Source organism: Habropoda laboriosa, unplaced genomic scaffold, assembly GCF_001263275.1.
Source record: "Habropoda laboriosa isolate 0110345459 unplaced genomic scaffold, ASM126327v1 scaffold23, whole genome shotgun sequence".
Classification (NCBI taxonomy): domain Eukaryota; kingdom Metazoa; phylum Arthropoda; class Insecta; order Hymenoptera; family Apidae; genus Habropoda; species Habropoda laboriosa.
Window position 1 is genome coordinate 127,530 of NW_017100140.1, and position 20,185 is coordinate 147,714.

At 43.7% G+C, this 20,185-nt stretch overlaps 1 protein-coding gene across 1 annotated transcript; it reads right to left on the bottom strand.

Moving 5' to 3' along the window:
• Positions 1-4,828: 4,828 nt before the first annotated feature.
• LOC108570469 (alpha-2B adrenergic receptor) lies at positions 4,829-7,715 on the bottom strand. Its single transcript, XM_017932338.1, has 2 exons — positions 7,338-7,715; positions 4,829-5,422 (listed from the first exon to the last, which is right to left on the bottom strand). Exons 1-2 carry the CDS (start codon positions 7,650-7,652, stop codon positions 4,829-4,831), a joined length of 909 nt encoding a protein of 302 aa, XP_017787827.1. The 5' UTR covers positions 7,653-7,715.
• Between the last annotated feature and the right edge of the window lie 12,470 nt (positions 7,716-20,185).

Genomic DNA, 20,185 nt, shown 5'->3' on the forward strand with positions numbered 1-20,185 from the left:
CTACCACTGAATAGACGTGTCAGATTAGGTCAGAAAAATTGGATTATATACAGGGTGAGTTTGGTAACTCTGTTTTTATCGAAGATAGAAAAAATTTTCAGAGAGAAACGAAAATTTTGCATTTTCTATCAACTTGTATTGTGACTTTTTACAGAAGATTATTAGTGCATTTGTAAGGTTCAATTACACTTGTTTTTTTTTAGTGGAACTTTACGATTCATGCAGAAAGTATCGTCTTCGTTAAGTGAATCCCAGCAACAGTAATAAATAATAATACAATATTAAGTAATTGACGTAAAATAAACATTGTAACTTCTTCTGTGTAAATTCAGTAAAAAGGTAAAGAAAGAAGAAGGATTTCCACCTATCTCGTATTTTTTTAAACCATTAGAATTCGGCATTGGGTCACGTTTGACCCGACAGCCACTCCATCCGCTGTCCAAGGATCAATATTCCGCGAAAAAATCGAAGATGAGAGAAACCAGCAAAGACGACAGATATTATATGAAAAGAAACTAGCTGCACGATATTCCCTCTTAATTTCCCAGGCAACAGTTAAACGCCAGAAGCGAGTCTCTACAAAGGTTTCGTTCGACAAACACGCGTCGCGTTCTCCTCGAGGCGTTCCATATCAATTTCCACGGAGCGCGCCGAAAAAAAGTCTTGCCCCCGCTTTTATCCCCAGTTTTCCGCGCAAAACCGCTCCACGGTTAACCGTGCAAACGCAACGTTTGCAGTCGATCGCGACACGTTCAAATAATCATCAAGCGCGCATCAACCCCTCGTCGCTGTTTTCGATCGATCCCACCGAAATTCCACATTTTCCTCCCGTCGCAAAGCAGAAAATCCACCTGAAAAAACGCTCACGTGTTTCATCGATCTATGCTAATAATCCGTTGGCGAATGTAGCGATCTTATCAACGGCGGATAGTATTGGGTTCTCTATGGCAGAGGAAGCGTAGCCTCGTTCGTCTGCTTCCTCGACACTTTGGCCCAGTTTACCGTGTAACGCGTCGAGCTAGATCGAAGAGAGACAGAGATAATGCGAGGAGAGAGCCAGACACACGCGTGTACCACGTATACCTATCTGTGTGTATATGTTTGTGTGTCCACGCTTTATTGATTTATCGTTGTGCCACGTTGCGTGTCGCATAGGTGCGTGCACGCGTGACGTATCTAGGGAACGGTCGTAAAGGGGCGGTATATAGAAGCTGAGGGGTCATTTGAAAATTAGTTACGCTGCTGGAGTTTGGATAAAAACGTGACGTTTGACTTGGAAATTCGAACGTTCCTTGATTTATTACGCTGACACTCTGCATGTCGCCGCGTCAATCGCGACGCTACGGATGACGCGCGAATATTTGTAAAAGCGTCGTCGTAATTCACCGGTGCGCGACAGTTTCATATTTTCCCGAGTGATTTCATCGACAAAGAGAAAAATATCTGTTTTTAACAACACGCTTGAAATTAATTGGCTTAATTATCAACAATCGTGGTGAATTTGTGCGGATATTTTTGATCGATAATAAAGGCTGTTTTCTGTTTTTTAAACGTGTTTTTGACCTTCGAACCGGAGGAACGTTAGCCACGCGAAAGCTACCGCTCTAGAGGCGTCTGCGGTGCACGCGTGTGTTAGGCGAGCGAAACGTACGATGGCTGTTAACCCCTAATCCCCGGGGCAGAAACAGCCGGATTTCGATCCGGCGGCCCGGTATACAGAGGGGCCGAAGTAATTTTTTATTCGAGTTCCTCGCGGTCTGACCGCGGGGATGATCTTTAATCTGCGAAATAGAGAGGGCCAGATTGAATGCGTCGGTGAAAAAGTGCCGGGGAAATTGTTTTTCCAAAAATTCGTTCCGGTGGGTGGTCCGTTCTCGATTTACGAGCAATGTTTTTTGCGCTGTTTGATTTGTTTCGGGCCGCTGCTGTGAAATGCAGCCCGGCTATGTGCGTCGAACGTTTCGGATACACGCGTGTAGACTGTTTCACCTGCTTTGCTTGTTTATTCGCGAGATCCACGGGCAACAATAAAAAGATGAGGTAATCTTCTTACATTTCCTCGTTGGCTTCGCTTTTTTAACCGTGGAGTAAAATCGTTATTCCTTCCCGAGACTGTACAGGGTGTTCCACTTTTTTTGGTTTGAGGACGTACATCGTCGAGGTTATTTCAAGATCGTCAACATTTTTTGGTAGATTGATTTCTGCTTTTTGTAATGCTATTTTGTAGCCAACGTCAAGACGAGTTCAACGACCTATGACACCGTGATTTTGAAATGACTTGGAACAATGTAAAAACAATGAAACAAACGGGAGAAATAACTGTGTTCATATCCAAAAAATGTCGACGACTTTGGAATGACCTGCAAAGTGACCTGAAGAGGATTTCTTTAATACCTTGCGGTCGAGTTTGATTCGTCATAGGAATTTTTGCCTTTAGACATTACATAATGATAAATCATAAATTATAAATGACAACGAACCATTTTTTTATGCATTAATATTACACTGAAGCTTGATATTTTGCAACTAATATTACGCTGAAATATTGAAATAAAGGCAAACTACACGGTGTTTCTCGAAAATGGCCAAACAAGTGTGAAGTAACAATTATTCGAACCGCAAATGGTTAAAACTCCTTCAGTCATGTTCCCCCACCTTCAACAGCAGCAGAAATCAGTGATTTAGATGTACACTAAAAGTTATTACTCTTCGTGACCTCAACAGCCAATTCGACGAACGAAAAAAAAAGAAGAAAAAGAAAAGAGCTTGGGAACGAAAGTCTGCAAGTTATTTTTTCGAGCTAATAAATGTCGTATACCGGATGAAATCGACGGAAATGAGGGAAACAGCCTGCAGATCGACTGGCGGAAAGTGACGCGTGTACCAGCCATGATAATCGATTAAGTAAAAGCGATGCTCGTGGATCAAAGGGGGTGGCTGGTGTATGTCTGTGTATATATGTATGCACGTGTACCGGTGTATCGAGCGGGTTTTGATCGATTTCGAGGGTGCACTCCCCGAGTGCCTTGCCGAGGCGTTAAATTATAAAGCGGCCGATCGCGAACTGGCACCCCAGCGCGCAAACATTGCGTAATGCCGCGTAATAATTGAAACCGCGCGAGTCCTCTGTGTCGGTTTCGCGCGCGCCGCCGGTAAACAAATAAAGCTGCGCGTTCACCTTTAAACGTGGTTTCGCCTGGCCTGCAGGCCAATCAAATATAATATTTGTACCAGGTCAGACTGAAATTCAACGTCGTTTTCACCCCTATCCTCCTCTTCTACGCTCCACGCACACACACGCAACGCCCGCAGCTCGAATTTTCTCTCTTTCTTAATTTTCTTTTAACCTGGAGAAACTTCTACGTTTATTAATAATAACCAGTGTCGTGTAAGTACATCGTCACGCGTTTCCTCTCATTCTTACCTCGTATTTAAATCGCAGAATTGGAAAAAGGTGTGTCGAGAACTACGATTAGAATCTGTGTTTCTGTGTGTTGGTGTGCCTATTTAATAGGAAACATCGCTTCGTTCGCCATGAACCGTCCCACTTATCTCGACATCCTCGCGTCTCGATGTGCGTATATAATATCATACGACGTTTTTAGGTATCATTACACGCGCGACTCTTCGTCCCGAAAGTTTTCGTTCGTAGCTCTTCGAAAACTCGCGATTCTCCCCCCCACCCCATTCGCGTTCCTCCTTTTCAATCCCCTGTTCACCCAGATTTTCCCCTTTCTCTCCCTCGTCCTCGAAGGAAAACTTCGTATCCGATGTCATACCTCGGATGCTGGAAAATTCAGCGAAACTTCCACATCGGCTGGCGAATCGAACAGCCCAGGTACGTAATACCAAGGTGAAATCACGGCGAACAACGGCAAAGACAACGAGGACTTCTCTTCTGATCAGCGGCCATCTTGAGTCGTAGCCGTAGAACGGAAACTTTCGAGAGAGCAGAACGCACACTGTTATATTATATACACACATACACTATACATATCTACACTCACGTACATCGATAGTGATTGGATTGTCGCGACGTTTTTTTTTTTTTTTCTTTCGTTTGTTCGTTAATTTATACAATCGGACCGTGCGCCATCTGTCCGAGGAGGAACTCGGAGAAGGAAGTGTGGTGGTCGCGGTTACTCTCCTTCGTTGGGTATTTTCGCCGCGGAGGAATCACAGCGAGGCAGACTCGATGAAAACATCGCAATTTTCCAGAGAACGGAGCACAGAGAATTTATCACGTCACGAAGTTCGAAACTCGCGCCAGGAGAAACGTCTTCGACTCGCACACACACGCACACACTCACACATACACACTCTCTCTTTCTCTCTCCGTGCAGTTTTTCCCCGTACCTCTTCGTTCGACGTGTGCAATTAGTTTGGATCACGTAGAGCAGCCGCGTGTCCCGCGGAAATTCGCGGGACCACCCCTCCCATCTGTCTTGGATGGTGTCACGTTGAATCGACAACCGGTCGGAAGTTGCGTCCGATCGGCCGTGAGGCGGCAGCTGGTTCCTCGTTTCTTCGCGAAGAATTCACGAGCTGGTTCGAATTTGTCACCCTTTCTTCCGACGAACTGCGCCCCTTTTTCCCTTGCAGTATTCTCCCTTTCTTCGCGGCTAAATTCTACGTGTATCCCATCTCTGACGTTTCCATTCTTCGTTTGATCCCATGTCTCTAACACGACTCACCCTAGTTTCCATCGCGAAACGCCAGCAGAAGCTCTCCTCGACAGAAGATCCTGGTTGTTGCATCTTCTCATCGATCCTCCCTCGCTGTACCATTAGCAATTCGTTCTCAGATATTCCTCTTGGGGATGCTTTACTCACTTGAACAGTATTCTTCGAAACGCTCTGCGGAAGTCCTTGTTGAAAACGGTGTAGATGAAAGGGTTTAGGGCGGAGTTCATGTATCCGAGCCAGAAGGCTATCACGAACGCCTGAATGGGTATTTCTACGCCTGGGAACAGTGGTTTAGCGATGTAGAGGACGAAGAACGGTAGCCAACAGGCGATGAAGCTGCCCATGATGAAACCGAGTATCAGAGTGGCTCGTTTCTCCTTCTTTCTCGCCAGTCTCCTCTTCTCTCTCTCCGGGTCCCTAGGTTTCGACGATTTCGCATCGATTCCTGAGTCGTCTTTACCCGAGGGCCGCCCGCCGTCGCCGTGTTCCCTTCTCAGTTTCCCTATGTTTCGACGACCGAAGATTGGCTGGCAGAGACGCAGTTTCAGAGGTTTCACCACCGCGCATCTCGATACCACGCCGCTGTCCGACGAGGAAGGGTCGAATTCGGAGACCATGTCGACGTCTATGCCGACGCTGGGCGCCCTGCACCGTGACGGCACGCTCGATTGACCGTCGCCGTTCACCGACAGAGTCGCTTTCAAGCTGCTCTTCTGCACGGGCACTGGAATCGTCACCTGTCAATGCAGAATTGTCAAATTTTATTTACTTTGTTACGTGGGATTTTTAGGGGTTGATGGAGATTGAGAGTGCTCAGTTTAGCCCGCGTGAGACTCGGGCAAAGCGTCAAATTTAACTGTTTAACGTAAGAGGGACTCTTAGGGAGAAAGTTAAACAGGGACGAGATATTATTGTCGTAATATAAATTTCTTTTTACCGTAATTCATAATTTTATTGGACTGTGAAAGGGTTAACTTGTGAAGCTCTCGATTGGTTAATGAAGTCTGTATATTCTGAATATGGTGATGTGAAGGTAATGTAATGTTCTTATTTCTAAACTCACAGTATTAACGACTCACAACTCGCTATATATCTTACTGATCCTCGCGCGCCTCTTTCATTCTCGTTTATCCTTGCACCCTCGCATTCTCTCTTTCTCTGGCTCTCTATTTCTTTCACTCTAGGCAGACCTTCTTCGAAAATATTCAGTCACCTCCACCATTCTTCGTTCACACGATATTCTCAAGCACACGTTTCAAACACTCTTCTTTCACACCTCTATCTCTCTAGCTCGAGCACTCTTCGTTCAGGCAACTGTCGCTTCGGTATAAACGTTCCTAAATATCCTGTCGTGCCCACAGTTGTGTATATTAACGTGACAAAAGTTGTCAAATAACAACGAGAAAATCAAAAAGGAAACGCCTTGGTCGGAAATCTCTAAATTTCCAACCTCTGTCCCCGGTATTAATCACATTTTCTTACTCGTTGAAGAGGAGTTTCGCAAAATTATCGAGAGATTTAAATTTGATTTGCGAAGGCGGTCCGAGTGCTCTAGAATTTTATTAGAAGCATACAGGACGCAGCTCATGAATGGCGATCAAACGTAGGGATAGAGGAGAGGCAGAGCGTATTATGATCGATTCGATCCCGATATGCGATAGGACACGGTGCCGCCTTTATTCGATTCCATTTGTACCGGGGGAAACCGAAATCCAATAGCGAATTTCTTGCTTTCGGAGATTTACCAGTTCCACTTTTATGCGGCGCACGGGAACCCAAAAACAGGATGTATTCAGATAGCCGAGCACGAAACTGAAGTTATATCGGGTAAGTGCATTCGAGATGCGGAGACAGGTGTCTTTCGTGTTTCGAGGTATTCGAGAAGCAACATCTACTACACTTAGAGAGACGAGACGAGGAAAATGGTTTGACGTTTCTTTTCCGGAGTGGATGAGGGAGAAATTTATGGGGAAAAATAAGAGAAAACCTGTTCGACATGTACGGGTGGTAGCGCAACGAAATGTTTGAACGAACGTTGAAACTGGCCAGGAGGGTAGCTTTCTTCCTGTATTTCACTTCGTAACAAAAGGGTAATGCCTGTTTGACTCCGAGTTCGAGCGTATGCATTAAAGCACGTGTAGAATTTGAAATGCGTGCTCGTAACTCGAGCGTGATAGATGGCCGGACTCGCCACGAATCGTGGAACAGAATAACATTGTTAAGCATGCAGAAACAATCCAACCGTGCGGCGGACCCGAATAGAGATCATATTTTATGGGGAGAAATCTTTCCAACCGAGACTTCTTGAGAAAATTTACTTTTCCCTTTTCTTTCTTCAATAATGGACGTACCTTTTAAGTTAAACGATTGCTACAGACTAAACACCGAGTACGAAATCCCCCTTTTTTATTTGAGATATTAAACTAGCAATTGAAGAACCCCTTAGCCTATGACAACGTGCCAGACTCGTGGCAGAGATTCCGGTGGAAATGTGACAAAAATAATGACATCAGTAAGAAAAACTCATTGTAATCCCAAGTTTCGTTTTAATTTGTCAAACCGAGGATTACCAAATGTAATTAATCTGTGTGAAGTTAACTAAAATATTTGAGAAGAAATTATAAAATGCGAAGAATAGATTAAATGGTGAACCTTGAGCGTATCTTTCTCCTCCATTGGAATACTGTTTCCTCCGCCAGGATCTGCCTCAGAGGTGCTGACGTCGCTGGCGAAGTCACAAGTGACGATAGGAATTTGCACAGGTTGATTCTCAATGGTGGCGACGTTCTCCATTACGGAACCAGGCGGTTTCTTCGACTCCGTGGCGGGCGTGCTCTGCGTGAAGCTGGTCTGCCTGACATCCGGCGACTCCGGCGGTACCACCGCTCGAGGACGCGGCTGCTTCCGGATGCCGCGTCGCGCGCGAGCCTTCGCCGCGAAATAGATGCGTATGTACACGAACACCATGATGCACGACGGGATGTAGAAGCTGCCGAGCGCGGAGTAAAGGACGTAGCCGATGTCCTCTGAAAGCTGCAACAAAAACGGACGAAAATTTGAACGGTCACTTTATCGACGCAATTTATCTCTTAGAATTAAGTCTCTTTACAATTTCTTAGGTGGTCACCTTAGATTACTTTGTTGTTAATGGACCGATCGAAATTTTTTTTGTGTCGCATAATACGGTTCAAAAAGGCCTTTAACCCAAAAGGCCTTAATCCGCGCATAATGATTGTCACTTGGCACCAACCGCGGAATAATGCGCTCAGGCCGACTGTCAGTTGAACGTCTCCGATTTGTGGAGTTAGTTGCGTATTCTTTTCAATTTTTTATAGATAAACTTATCATTTTTTAGCGGACGTTGAGACGAAAATTTTCCTAAAATCTTCACACTTTCTCAAATTTTTCGATACTAAAATTCCAACGTTATCCTCTGACCAGTGTCGTAGAAAGATATTAGGAACTCGTGGGAGCAGATTAACGCAGATATATTGTCTCCGTCGGCAGCGAACGAGAAACGGCGGAACTTTCAATCACGGGAAATATTTCAAGTTCCCCGCGATTACTCGCGTTACAAGGGACGCTGGGAGAGAAAAGAGAGAGAGCGGGGAATTTCGTTGGAGCGTCTAGTTGATACGCTCAAAGGGAATAAATTTGCCACGGGGTAACTTTCCGCCAGAGGGGAAAAAGTTGGCTGTCCAATTGAACAAAATATAGGATTGCGAGCGGCGTGGCGGTAGCGCTTGATTTTTTACGAGTTTCTTTTGGCGGTCCGGGCGAAGACCGATTCGTGAATGGTACGCAATTTCCATATTCCGCGAAAGTTTCGATCCCGTTACGTTGGTTTAGCAAGAGGCGGGGTGGTTGGGAATCTACGTCGTTTCCGTGTAATACTTTTACGGTCACGCACGGGTACGACGATACCGGGGGCGAACTGGGTTACGCTGTCCTCGTACAATGCGAAACGACGACGTTGTCCCGCTTAAAACCGGGCTGAGAACGCGGAATACGTGAGCGTGTGTGCGTTGCACGCGCGTTAGAGTTTAATTCAATTTAATTTACGACGCTGCTGCCCTCCTCGGGGCTGCCACAGCCACGGAATAAAACGGGCCGTGAACGCGTTTGATTCCGCGTAATAACTCCTTCGTTGTCGAGCGAACGCTACTGTTTCATTTGCATTTGAATTATGAACGAGACGACAGACGACGTGTCTCTTTATTTATTAACCCTGTGGCAGAGTTACGCCACCGCCGGCACTATTTTACCGAACCACTGTCGAAAACCTTTTCCTAGTCCTCTGTAAGTACGAACTTTCCGTTTTCCAACTTCTTCAGATTTTCCAGCTTCCGTTCGTTTGTTCCTTCGCACTGACAAGATTTCTACAGGCCTGCTCACGAGGTTGTTCATATTGGAGCGATGGGCCACGCCTACTTGAGCTACGATTCTGTGGTAAAAGGGTGAGATGGTGAGAGTTGGAACTATGCTTTAATATAGGCATGTGTTGGAAAAAATAAGCTTTTTAACACATGCTTATCTATGAGCTTACACTCCCACCATTACGGTTTTTCTTAACTCTTTTTACTGTTAGGTCAAACCCACCACTCCTTGATCGTTACTCTAATATTGTTCTATTACATCACTATTTTTCACAACCCTTGCGAGTCATTTTGTTAAACGATAAGCCAAATTCCTCGCACTCTAAACGACGATAAAATTCCTTGCACACGGCACTATTCCTGGATCCTTTCAGAAGTTTCCTTAGTTCCTGAGCCCTACAAGATACGACGTCCAGTTGTCCGAAACCACTCTGAGTCAGTCAGTGAATCGGTCAATTATTGTATCGCGCTGTGTTCATCTCTGGAACGCTACCCTGGAGAGATAAATGTAAGACGTTTGAATGAACAATGTGTTGTTTGCCCTGAGAAGGACATCTGCCCGGGCCGCTGCCCGCGGCTCTTCTCGGGGCAAAAAAGGGCGCTTTTGCCCTTAGAGCGTTTGCCTGAGCGGCCCTAGTTAAGAATTTTCCTCTTCGTCTTCGAGTAGCCTAGAAAGCACACACGAAAGTGGCTTTCAGATTTGCAGGAGGATAAACAGCCCTGTTTTCTACGAATTTTGTGAATCAGAACATTCTCTACCTCTATCTTTACGTATTTCTACATTTGTCTTTCTGTTCCACTCATATAAAAGCTTTGTCACACTACAGATTAAGTATCACTTTATGTTGAATAGTTACTCTTGCGTCTCGAGTCGTTATATTTGTCACCGCGCTGTTTTTAATAAATTGATTGGACGTAAAAAATGTATTCCCTTATCCACTTGAATATGGAAGCACTCTGGCTCATTCATTCCGTAGTTCTCGTTAAAAAGTAGACACTTCTAAATTGTTCAAGACAGAATTTCCCAGTGATTTTTACGTTTAAATCGCAACTCGAGAATCCCCTTTTTCGAAGTTTAAGAGCACCGCTAATTAATTACTGTCAAAACTGTTATCTCGAGTGTTTGTCCGCAACTTTCTTCGCTTTTCAGAGTGTTTCTTCCGTTGGTGCAAAATTTCCGCCACAGAAATACCCTTTTAATATTCCTCAACACTTCCCGGATAATTCTACTTTCGTTTCAATTAAAACCTCTTCCACTTTATTGTGCAAAAATTAAAAGAAAGACTTAAGGGAACTTTTTAATCAACCTTCTGCGAGTGAAAATGTTTTCACCTATCGCGAAAATCTGTCAGAGAAATTAATCGTCCGTTGGAAATTGTAAAGATCAACGTCGAGCTAATAATTCTCACACTTCTCTGTACAGAAAATATTCACAAGGGAAGTTCCACAACTCGGAAATTCGAAGGAACTTCGAACTTTGCGGAAATATAGCTGAAGTGACGCTAATAACGCGAGTATGTCTTCAAATTTTTTCCAATTTTCCAGTTGTCGAACTACTACTGTCAGAACTACAGGGTGTCCCGTAACTCCTCGAACACCCGGAAATGGGGGGTAGCTGAGGTGACTCTGAAGCAATTTTCCAGTTGTCGAACTACTACTGTCAGAACTATATACAGAGCCACAATTACCAATTCAAATATCCTTCCGCGTACACGTTCAAGAGGTGAACGCAAGAAGTTGAATATCTGTGTTACGAGCTACAAAACCATTTACTGTTAGCAAGCAAGTACACACGTGCCGTGTGAAACAGCCTTAACGTAGATCGTAGACTGTAGAATCTACCGTTACACCGGACTTTATTAGAATGGCCACCGGTTTGGACCACGATGAAACCACTTAGATCTCTTGCTACATTGCTATAGCTTACTGTAACCTTTCGTAATCCCTGATATCACATTCCGTACCTCTCCGTTCTACTTCACCGAATCCCATTAGCCATTTTAGACCGTAAGTGAGGTATACCCGCGTGGTAGTAATTTCCTTCCCTCTGTGTAAATTATGCAGAATTTTTGCACGTTTCTTTTATCAAAATCAAATTCTACCACGGTGGGGTATATCTGGTCCAAGTGGTACTTTCGAGCGGTCGAGGCTTACCGCGAAGCGATTAGCGTATATAAAATTTAATCTCTCAACTCTAGACGTTTAATCTCCCTTTTTCGCGGCCGTTGGCCGTTTCCCTTCGCCTTTTCATACCGCCGTTGCAACTAGGTAGTCTCATAAATGTGACATCCAGTGGACGGATCGTTTTTTCTTCCCCGACCCGAGTTAAGAAGATTGAAAAGCGGCGAGGAACGCGAGGTATTACCGCGCAAACACGCGGAATAACGAGCGGTTTTCGGTGGGAAATTCTGCTGGAAATTCGTCACCGCCGATTTAGACACACGGTTATGCACGTTTCCACCGTTCCCTTGTTCATTTTTCCTCGGATCGCTCGAATACGTGATATCGTTCTACATTTACTGAAACTTATGTTGCCATTTTTCAAAAAATCTAGGCACAGTATGTGTACCTCTATTTTTTTTTTTTTTGAAAATTCCAATTTTACCGATAGAGTAAATATGAAACTTGCGTTGAATTTTGAAAAATTGAAAAATTTGATTCAGTCGTTCCTGAAGTTTCTATTTTAGGTTCTCAAGGACACTGAAACATGTGCTCATTTTAAAAAAAATCTAGGCACAGTATGTGTAACTCTATTTTTTTTTTTGAAAATTCCAATTTTATCGGTAGAGTAAATATGAAACTTGCGTTGAATTTTGAAAAATTAAAAATTTGGTTCAGTCCTTATTCAAATTTCTATTTTAACTTCTCAAGCATACTGAAACTTATGTGGCCATTTTTCAAAAAATCTAGACACAGTATATGTACCTCTATTTTTTTTTAAATTCCAATATTTCCGATAGACTAAATATGAAAATACAGTGAATTAATTGCTACCCATTTAAAACGATTAAAAAAAAATCAGCACCAGTCCAGAATATCCAAAAATTAGATCATCTTTTGCAACTTCAAAGGAATCGCCTCTAAAGCGATCAAGTTTCACTCCGTTTCCCACGAAAAGTCTAACGAAATAGTTTTCACTCGTTCCCCCCGGTACAGGAAATTTCCCTCGGAAGATCATCGCGAACGCTGCTCACAACAGACGCTGTAAAGTTCACAAACAATCTAACCGAGTTAAGAAACGAAATTACCGAGGAAAAGTGGCGATAAATTCCAGGGTAGTATTCGTCGGAGGGAATTAGTTGACGAAACGATGGGGTCGATTCTTCCGCATCCTTGAAACGCGCATTTCTCCGCGTTCTACTCCGTGTTGGTATTATCGGTCACCTGGTCACACCGCCTCCATTCTTGCCAACAGAGAAAGGGGGACGTTAAAGGGGTGAGAGAGGCAAATCTCTTGCGGTGACGTCAAACGTTAGTCGGCCCCCGCGCCGCCCCATCCCTTCCTTCTCCGTGGCGAATTTCACAGTTCACGGCTACGAAATATATGTGTACACACATATATATATATATATTTTTTTTCTCTCCAAGCGGCGTGTGCGCGTTTACACTCACAGGCCTTCTTAATGAAAAATTCATCCGGCTGTTTTTTCCCATTTTTTTTCTCTCCGCCGCACTTCCTCTCACTCTTGCTCTTGGAGGAACGAGAGAAAGGCCAAGAGGAATGGCAAGATAGAGACTCATGGCACGCACTAGACCGGTACCGTGAAGTAACGAGCAATCTCGAGTACCGCGAGGGAATGAAAATTCATGAAATCATGAATAATAACCTTCTGTTTGAGCACGGCCGTGCGTCTAGCCGGGCTAGCTGGAAGAAAGTTGAGACGGAACGGACCAGAGTCGCCGCAACCCGTCCGTTTCATTGAAACATTCACGAATGCGCGTTGGAAAATTAAGGCAATCGAGTTGGTCACTTGGGTTGGAAGACCTTTCCGGTGATAAATATTCAGGGAATCTGGAGAAATCGGGGTTCGTCGTGGAGGAGTGATGTTGGGTGGTGAAAAGTTGCGTGGTGAGTTGGAACGATGCCATTTTAGGGAAACGCGAGCTGGTCAGTGTTTGCCACGGATTTTAATTATCAATCCTCGCTGAATCTTAAGCGTTAGGATGTAGGTTTTTAGTAGTTATTGTAGAATTTTTCGTGGGACCTAGACAGTCATGAAGGTCAGAAAGTGTTGAGTAGTTACGAATTACAAATTTTTCTCTTCCAACTTGGAGGAACTCTTAGTTCAGCTTTTTGCCTCTATCTAAATTTTCTATCCATTGTCACTCCCAAAACACTGTACAATTCTACTATTTCATACTACCACCTTCGTCACAGACCAGTCAAGAATATTCTGGAAATTTTCGATGCAGAACGAAGAGAGTAACATCGAATGAAGTCTTTGTTCATTCTCAAGTGTTCACGTAAAGTTAATTTAGCAGTTCTCAAGCAGATTCGGAAGATTATTCGCACGCAAAATTTTGCACCACAATTCACAACTTCATCTCGAACATTTCAACCTCTTACCTCACTCGAGAGGCAAAGAATCACTCGTACGTTACTGAAATTCGAGGTTCGACAAATTAGAAGCTACTTGTTTCACGAGGCAACTTCCCCCTTTTTTATTTTCTGAACCACAATACACAATTTCAACCTGCTAACTCGTTCGCGAGACAAAGAATCAGCCGTGCGTTAGCGAAATTCGAGGTCCGGCAGGTCAGAAAACGCAGGTATTGCACGGTTTGGTTGGCGAGTCCCCTGTGGAACCGCTTCAATTAAGTTGAACGAAGGGGAAAAAGCGAGACGCGCGGTGGCCAGGACGTGTACCGAAATGCCGGTGGCCACGTTTTGTCCGACCCAATTAAATTTCTTTCCGGCTAGCCGCCGTCTCGTTTGCTTCTTTTCATCTAGATTCAGCCGAATCGTGGCCTTTTAAGCGCGGCGCGGCGTCAGCGCGAACCCGAGAAAACGATTATATCACGTGCCTTCTAAATAATTGCGTTCCTCGCGGCTCTGGCCGCGGGAGCTCTCTCTCTCTCGCGATCCTCTGTCGCGAAATATGCCCGGAGGGCAAAAAAATTACATTTTTACAGAATGCCCTTAATTGAATTGCGCGCTGCCGTGATTAAAAAACGGCCAACTGTAGAAGAATTATGACTCTGTGAATATCCTTTCTCCGACAATTTTATCGCGTGTCTCCTTGTCTCCTTAACACGCTTATTAACGCTTAATCTGTATGTAGATCCGGATAGCACGAACTTGCCTAATTTGTTAGGTGCAAAAAAGGATCTACCTTTACGTGTTTCATAGGTGTAATTAAGTTGAGGATCTGAATACTTGCTCGAGATAATAAGCCGGCGGAGAACGTGGAAAGGAAGATAAATCTTTCGAGTAATAAAACGTTTAGAATAACTATTACAGTTTTAATAGTTTAAGAATTGTTTGTTTAGCGAACCTTTTCTGGCAATTTTTGTGTAACCTGCAATGCGCAGTGATTCCAAACTTTGGGCCGGTAGTGTACATACCGTGCAGAAACAAAAACGAATCGCAACCACGCACGCTCATCAGGCGAATGCACGCGGTACGCGAAAATGTTTAAGACGAAAAGAACATACTGAGAACAATCAGAACCACAGCGGTACAAATATTTTTCCAATAATAACTATTGCAAATGGGTGATTGAAATAAAAGATACATCTCGAATTAACGTTTATTAACACGGCTCGGAAAGAACGTCTGTATTATGCGAATAGCTGTTAGGAACTGTTTTCTGGACGCCCGAAAGGGGAAATTTGAGGTCCTCTTATACCTACGAACTGTTGTATTGCAGTGTAGAGTATATTCACTGTAAGACGAACTCCAGATTTGTTTATAAAACGAGAAAGACGTTGAGAAATTTTTCTTCTCAGGCGATACATCGTGTTTAGAAATAATCCAACAACAACAATGAAAATTACACTTCCATCCTCTGCGCTGAACGCGCAGTGATCGAATTTAAACCACCGTTCGCATTCACCGGAAAATAATCCTCCTCCGACAATTCGAACGTCTCGCGAAGCACGATAGGGTAAAAAGGAAATAGGGTAAAAGATCTCGACGAAAGAGGTAGAAATCGAAGCCAGGATTATTTCCACGGAAATCCGCGTTATTGGTTACCGAAATCCACCTCCACAGAGGTCCCGGGGATTCTTTTCAATAAGGACGTGTCACCCTTTTCCACGAATAAAGTATATACACCGTCGGTTCCTCCATCCACATCGATGGTCTACGATTGGACGATGATTCGTGACTTCCGTTTCGAAGGATTAGAAATTGATCAAGGACGGGTTTCCTCGTATTTTACAGGTCTGCTCCTTTCACGCCACCGATTGATACCTCCTTTTGTCCTCTCGCGGCCATTGTGCCGTTACTCCTCCGGTTTGCTCGACTTGAAATAGAAAACGCGAAGAAATGAATTTCTTCCTTTCCTTTCTTCTCGTCGAACACTGTAGCCTATAGATGGTGAAAAAAAGAGGGACACTCTCTGACGATCCACGATGCCCTGTTATTACACGTTCAAAAGGAACCGCCGCCAAACAGAGACGCTCGGTTCTCTTACGGTAATTTGGTCAGCTCGAAAAGTTCTCCACGTTAATTGTGTTAATATTTGACCGGTGCAAGAGGAACGGAGCACCAACTGGATAAAACAATATTTACCGAGGTAACGTTCGTTATAATGTATTATTTTGGAACATGTTGCGAGTTCTCGCGGCTCGCTGAGCCCTGTTCAGTTGTATTTGCTGTTGAAAATACGGTATTAAAATCATCTCCGAGTGGTTTAAACTCCTTTCCAATGGAAAGTAACGTTTCGACGATGCTCGAGTCGCTGTTTGAACGCTTTTAGACGATCGAACGCGTAGAGAATCGCTGCGGTCGAAACAAGTTAATTTCGAGAGGGCAAATATTGGATGATAAGGTGGTGATGAAATTGAGGCGTTTGTATACTATTGTAGATTTCAAATATAATCAAATTCTTGATGTTACAGTAGTTGTGTATATGTTTAGTTTGTCGTTGTTCGATGTTTCGCGGTGTTCATACGTTGATGTTTGCATTGATACTCTTTTTTAAGCGTAAGTGTGTTACAATTTACACTGTTGTAGCGTGGGTTCGTTGGTTGACGGAAAAGGGAGGTGGAAAAGAGGAATGTAGAAGTGTGATTGGAGCGGACGAAGCTGTTAGAAGGAAAACTAGGGGTGAAGAAGGTGGTGAATTCGTGGAAGAAAGTTGGTAGAAAAGTGCGTGAATGATTTATGAATGGTCAACCAATTTCTTCAGGCCTCGAAATTAAAAACTTTGCCGAAAAATTTTGATGGACCCAACGGGAATCGGCACCCTTGTCGGTTTCCTATTTGGGTACAGAGACCCCTACAGAAGGAAAAGTAGGAGTGAAGGAGGCGTTAAATTAGTGAAAGGATGTTGAAAAACCCGGAAGAGGAAGAAAGATGGTAGAAGAGTGCGTGGAAGGTTTACGAGGGTCACACAATTTCTTCTGGCCTTGGAAATTAAAAACTTTAAGTTATCTTGTGCAGGCTCGAGAGTCGATGCAGAAAAGGTACGGTTTACTACTGGTCGGTCGAAGGCGCGACCGAACATTCGCGGCGGCGGAGAAAGATCGATCGAGACGTGTAGCGAAGTGTTTAATTAGAAATCAGACTGGCTATCGATATTCCTTCTCCTCCATCGAGACACACACTCTTGCCACTCTCGCAGCGAAAGTACAGAGAGAAAGAGGGGACGGTGGTGGAAAGACGCGCGCGCTGAAGTACAATCGATGAGTCTGTCAAGCACAGATGAAAAGTGTTTGACATTGAAGTCGCTATGGGGATGAAAAAGATGGTTCGAGGCGGAAAACGCACGGTGCTGGTGCACGCTTCGAACAAATCCGTCCATGCGGCCTAGTATGACCTGGATTTTCTGTTTTTCTACCCTTCCGACCTCTTCCCCGCCTCGTTTCTCGTTTCGCCGCTTCGTATAAAAAGATGTTGCTGTTCCAGCGAGAACGCTCTTTTATTTCCTCTACCATCTCCGTCCCCCTACCCTTTTTTTCTCTCCACGCTTTTCAAACGCCGGATTGCTATGTTATGACGTGCCGGAATAACATATAACGCCCATGGACGAAAGTGAGATTGTCAGACGCACCCCTGGAATATGATGTTTATCCGGACACGGGGAGAAGCGTAATGCGGCTCGCAGGCGCAATTTACGCAACGAAATACGGTCGAACCGCGAATATTTCCCGCCTGCACTGTGTTTTAGAGTTTCTTTCGAGGAGGGAATATCGGGCAAGAGCGAGAATTGTTAGTTATTTCAACGTTTATTAGCACGTGGAAGCTCATTAAGAGATTAAACGTGTCGCTAATTTAGTACGGCTACTCTTCGTGAAACAATCGTTGGTTTAATGCATTGTTATCAGAGGGATATTGTTAAGTGCTGTGTTTCGTTAATATGGATGTATATATAATTTCGATGTTGAATTTTGTTAGAAATATTTTGCCCTGGTTTTTTTTCTGCAGTAAAATAGTTGAAGCTGATTACGAATTGCCACATTCTCGTGTATTTTTTTTCGTGCTTTTGTAATATTTTATCAGAATCACTTTGCCCTTGTTTTTTCTGCAGCGAAACTGTTTAAGCTAATTGTGAATTGTCAGATTTTCGTGTATTTCTTTTGGTGCTTTTGTAATTGACACCCGATCTGGTAATAGGATCGAATGAATCCTTAAATCTTTTCAAACGGCGCCACATCGGAAGCGGAGGAGCATTAATAATGGCGGGTTGGTAGACGCGAGCCCGAGGAATGTAATCTCTTAACGTCGCGAGATTCCGCAAATTTGCATCTTATTAAAAAATAATTCACCGCGTCGCGGAGGCGGTCGCGTTCCATGGAAGAACGCAATTTCGAGCCTGACGCGTTACCGCCGGACCGGGAGAGAGAGGGAGAGACGCGAAGCTTTTTCACGATCCGCCGATTAAACTTTTAGTCATTAGGAAAATTACCGGAACAAACGCGTGCGAAATGAAACGAGTATCACTTGAAAAGTACGGAAATTAATTAATATTCATGCGCAAAGTTTCCATTTGAAAATTCGATATCCGAGTCTCCTCTCCCTGTCTCTCTCTCTCTCTGTGCATGTATATTATCGAACAATTATTCCTGATTTTTATTGTGTTCGAAATGCTTTTTCCGCGAGGAATATTACTCGATGGAAACAGCGATGCTTATTCCAGTGCGAAGTGGATCGCGAAACGGTCGCATTAAATTCTCGTTCGCAAAACTGTGACGCTGTGCGCGAGCATGATCGCGAAACACCATAAAGGTGCATACACGTCTCTCTTTCGCGATACAGATTGTTTTCACCCCCACGCAATATTTAACCCCTTTGAAAAAGGATAATTCGACTATCGTTTCAACTTTTTCATCTCCCTCGAGGTCCAATTTCTCTTCTATTATCAGCTCAGGTTTCGTGCAAGATTATTAAAAATTATCCGACCGTCGATGCAATATTACGGCTCCTTTTGTACCCAACCATTTCTCCTTTATTTTCCTAATTCCGAAGATATTACAGGATAATCATTTTTATCCGTTTACTCCGAATCCACCGTGCATCCTGTGTCGTACACAATTACCCAGCGTATCGCGTAATAATCGCGACAGTAATTCCCGAACAAAGGGTAGTATTTATAATTGTGTTTCGTTAAACTGAACAGGACACGGTATTATCGCGAGATAATGATAATATTCATTTTCTAAAGCACTCGTAATCCCGGGGAATAGCCCGGAATCAATTGTACCGAATAAATTGTTCGAATTACGTGCACATCAGAGGATCCTGACGAAACATGCTCCATGGGAAATAATTCGCGAGGTAACCGTGGCTTTTAAAAGAGGGGCCAAACATTAGTTTCAACGTTCGAACGGATTCGCCGCCGTCGGCTTTTCGTTTTTCCCTGGATGCAATTAAATTGTCATCTTCGCTCGCCACGCGCGACCCAAACGTGTGCAACACACATGTACAAACACTGAGGAAGTACTATCTCTCTCTCTCTCTCTCTCTCTCTGTTCACGGTGTCTGCTTCGAATTAATACTTTTCCCCATCGGGCCGGAGAAAAAACATCCAATTTCCTTTGCAATCCTGTTTGATGGTGTAGCATTGCCGGACGCTTCCGTACACACGCTGGCCGCATCAAATTGGTCCGGTTTTAAACGCTCTGACGTGCCTCTTACGCGCACCATTCCGCTCTCCGCTGTCAGGTGCACGAAAACGGTTGGGAAAAATGCCGATTGCTGGGTGAGGCTGTACAACGCGGTTCTGTGCATCGGTTAGATTCCGCTGGGAAGATTTTGAGATTGATTTGTAGCCATTTGCTTCGTTTATCTCTGTTGCTGGTTGATTATCAATTTGGCGAGATATGCGATGGGTTTGATGGATCGGTGAAGATGTTTCCGTGAAGAACTTGAAGGTGTTAATGTAGAGAGTGTTAGGTTAATCTGTCGTTACATTTTTTAGATATTTAACAATTCACAATTTCGTTTTTCAAAATATCGAAGATTTGTCTAACTTTATTTTAGGTTAAGTTAAGCTGGCAATTTAATAGCAAGACAGATATTCGATACCCAATTGACATTTTTTTTTTTTAAATATGAAATATCAAATTTTGACGTGAAATTTCAAGAGTAGCTTGAATATTCAGAGATTTTCGAGTGTGAAAGCCTTAAAGTAAGAGCTTGAACATTGTCTAATTTGATTTGCAACTAAGTTAGAAGTAGTAGCGAAATAGGTTATGTGTTTATTTTTACGGGAAGATTTCCCATTAGAACACACAAGGATAGGTAAACACTACAGGTAATACAAGAAATACAAACGGACGCAGATTCCAAATGAGAAACTAACAAGACTCTGTCAATATGTGTTACGCAGCAGTGAGTAAAAGCATCGAAAAAATTTCAATGTTTCATTTTCACAAATTCGGTGTACAGGGTCGAAAAAATGTACCTCGTATCTTCCGGGCAAGAAATTCTTACAATCAATTACCTAATTCAACATT

Coding starts and splice junctions, on each gene's coding strand:
- LOC108570469 (XM_017932338.1), bottom strand. CDS start 7,652: ATGGTGTTCGTGTACATACGCATCTATTTCGCGGCGAAGGCTCGCGCG. Junction 5,423..7,337: donor AGGAGAAAGATACGCTCAAG/GTTCACCATTTA, acceptor CTGCATTGACAG/GTGACGATTCCAGTGCCCGT.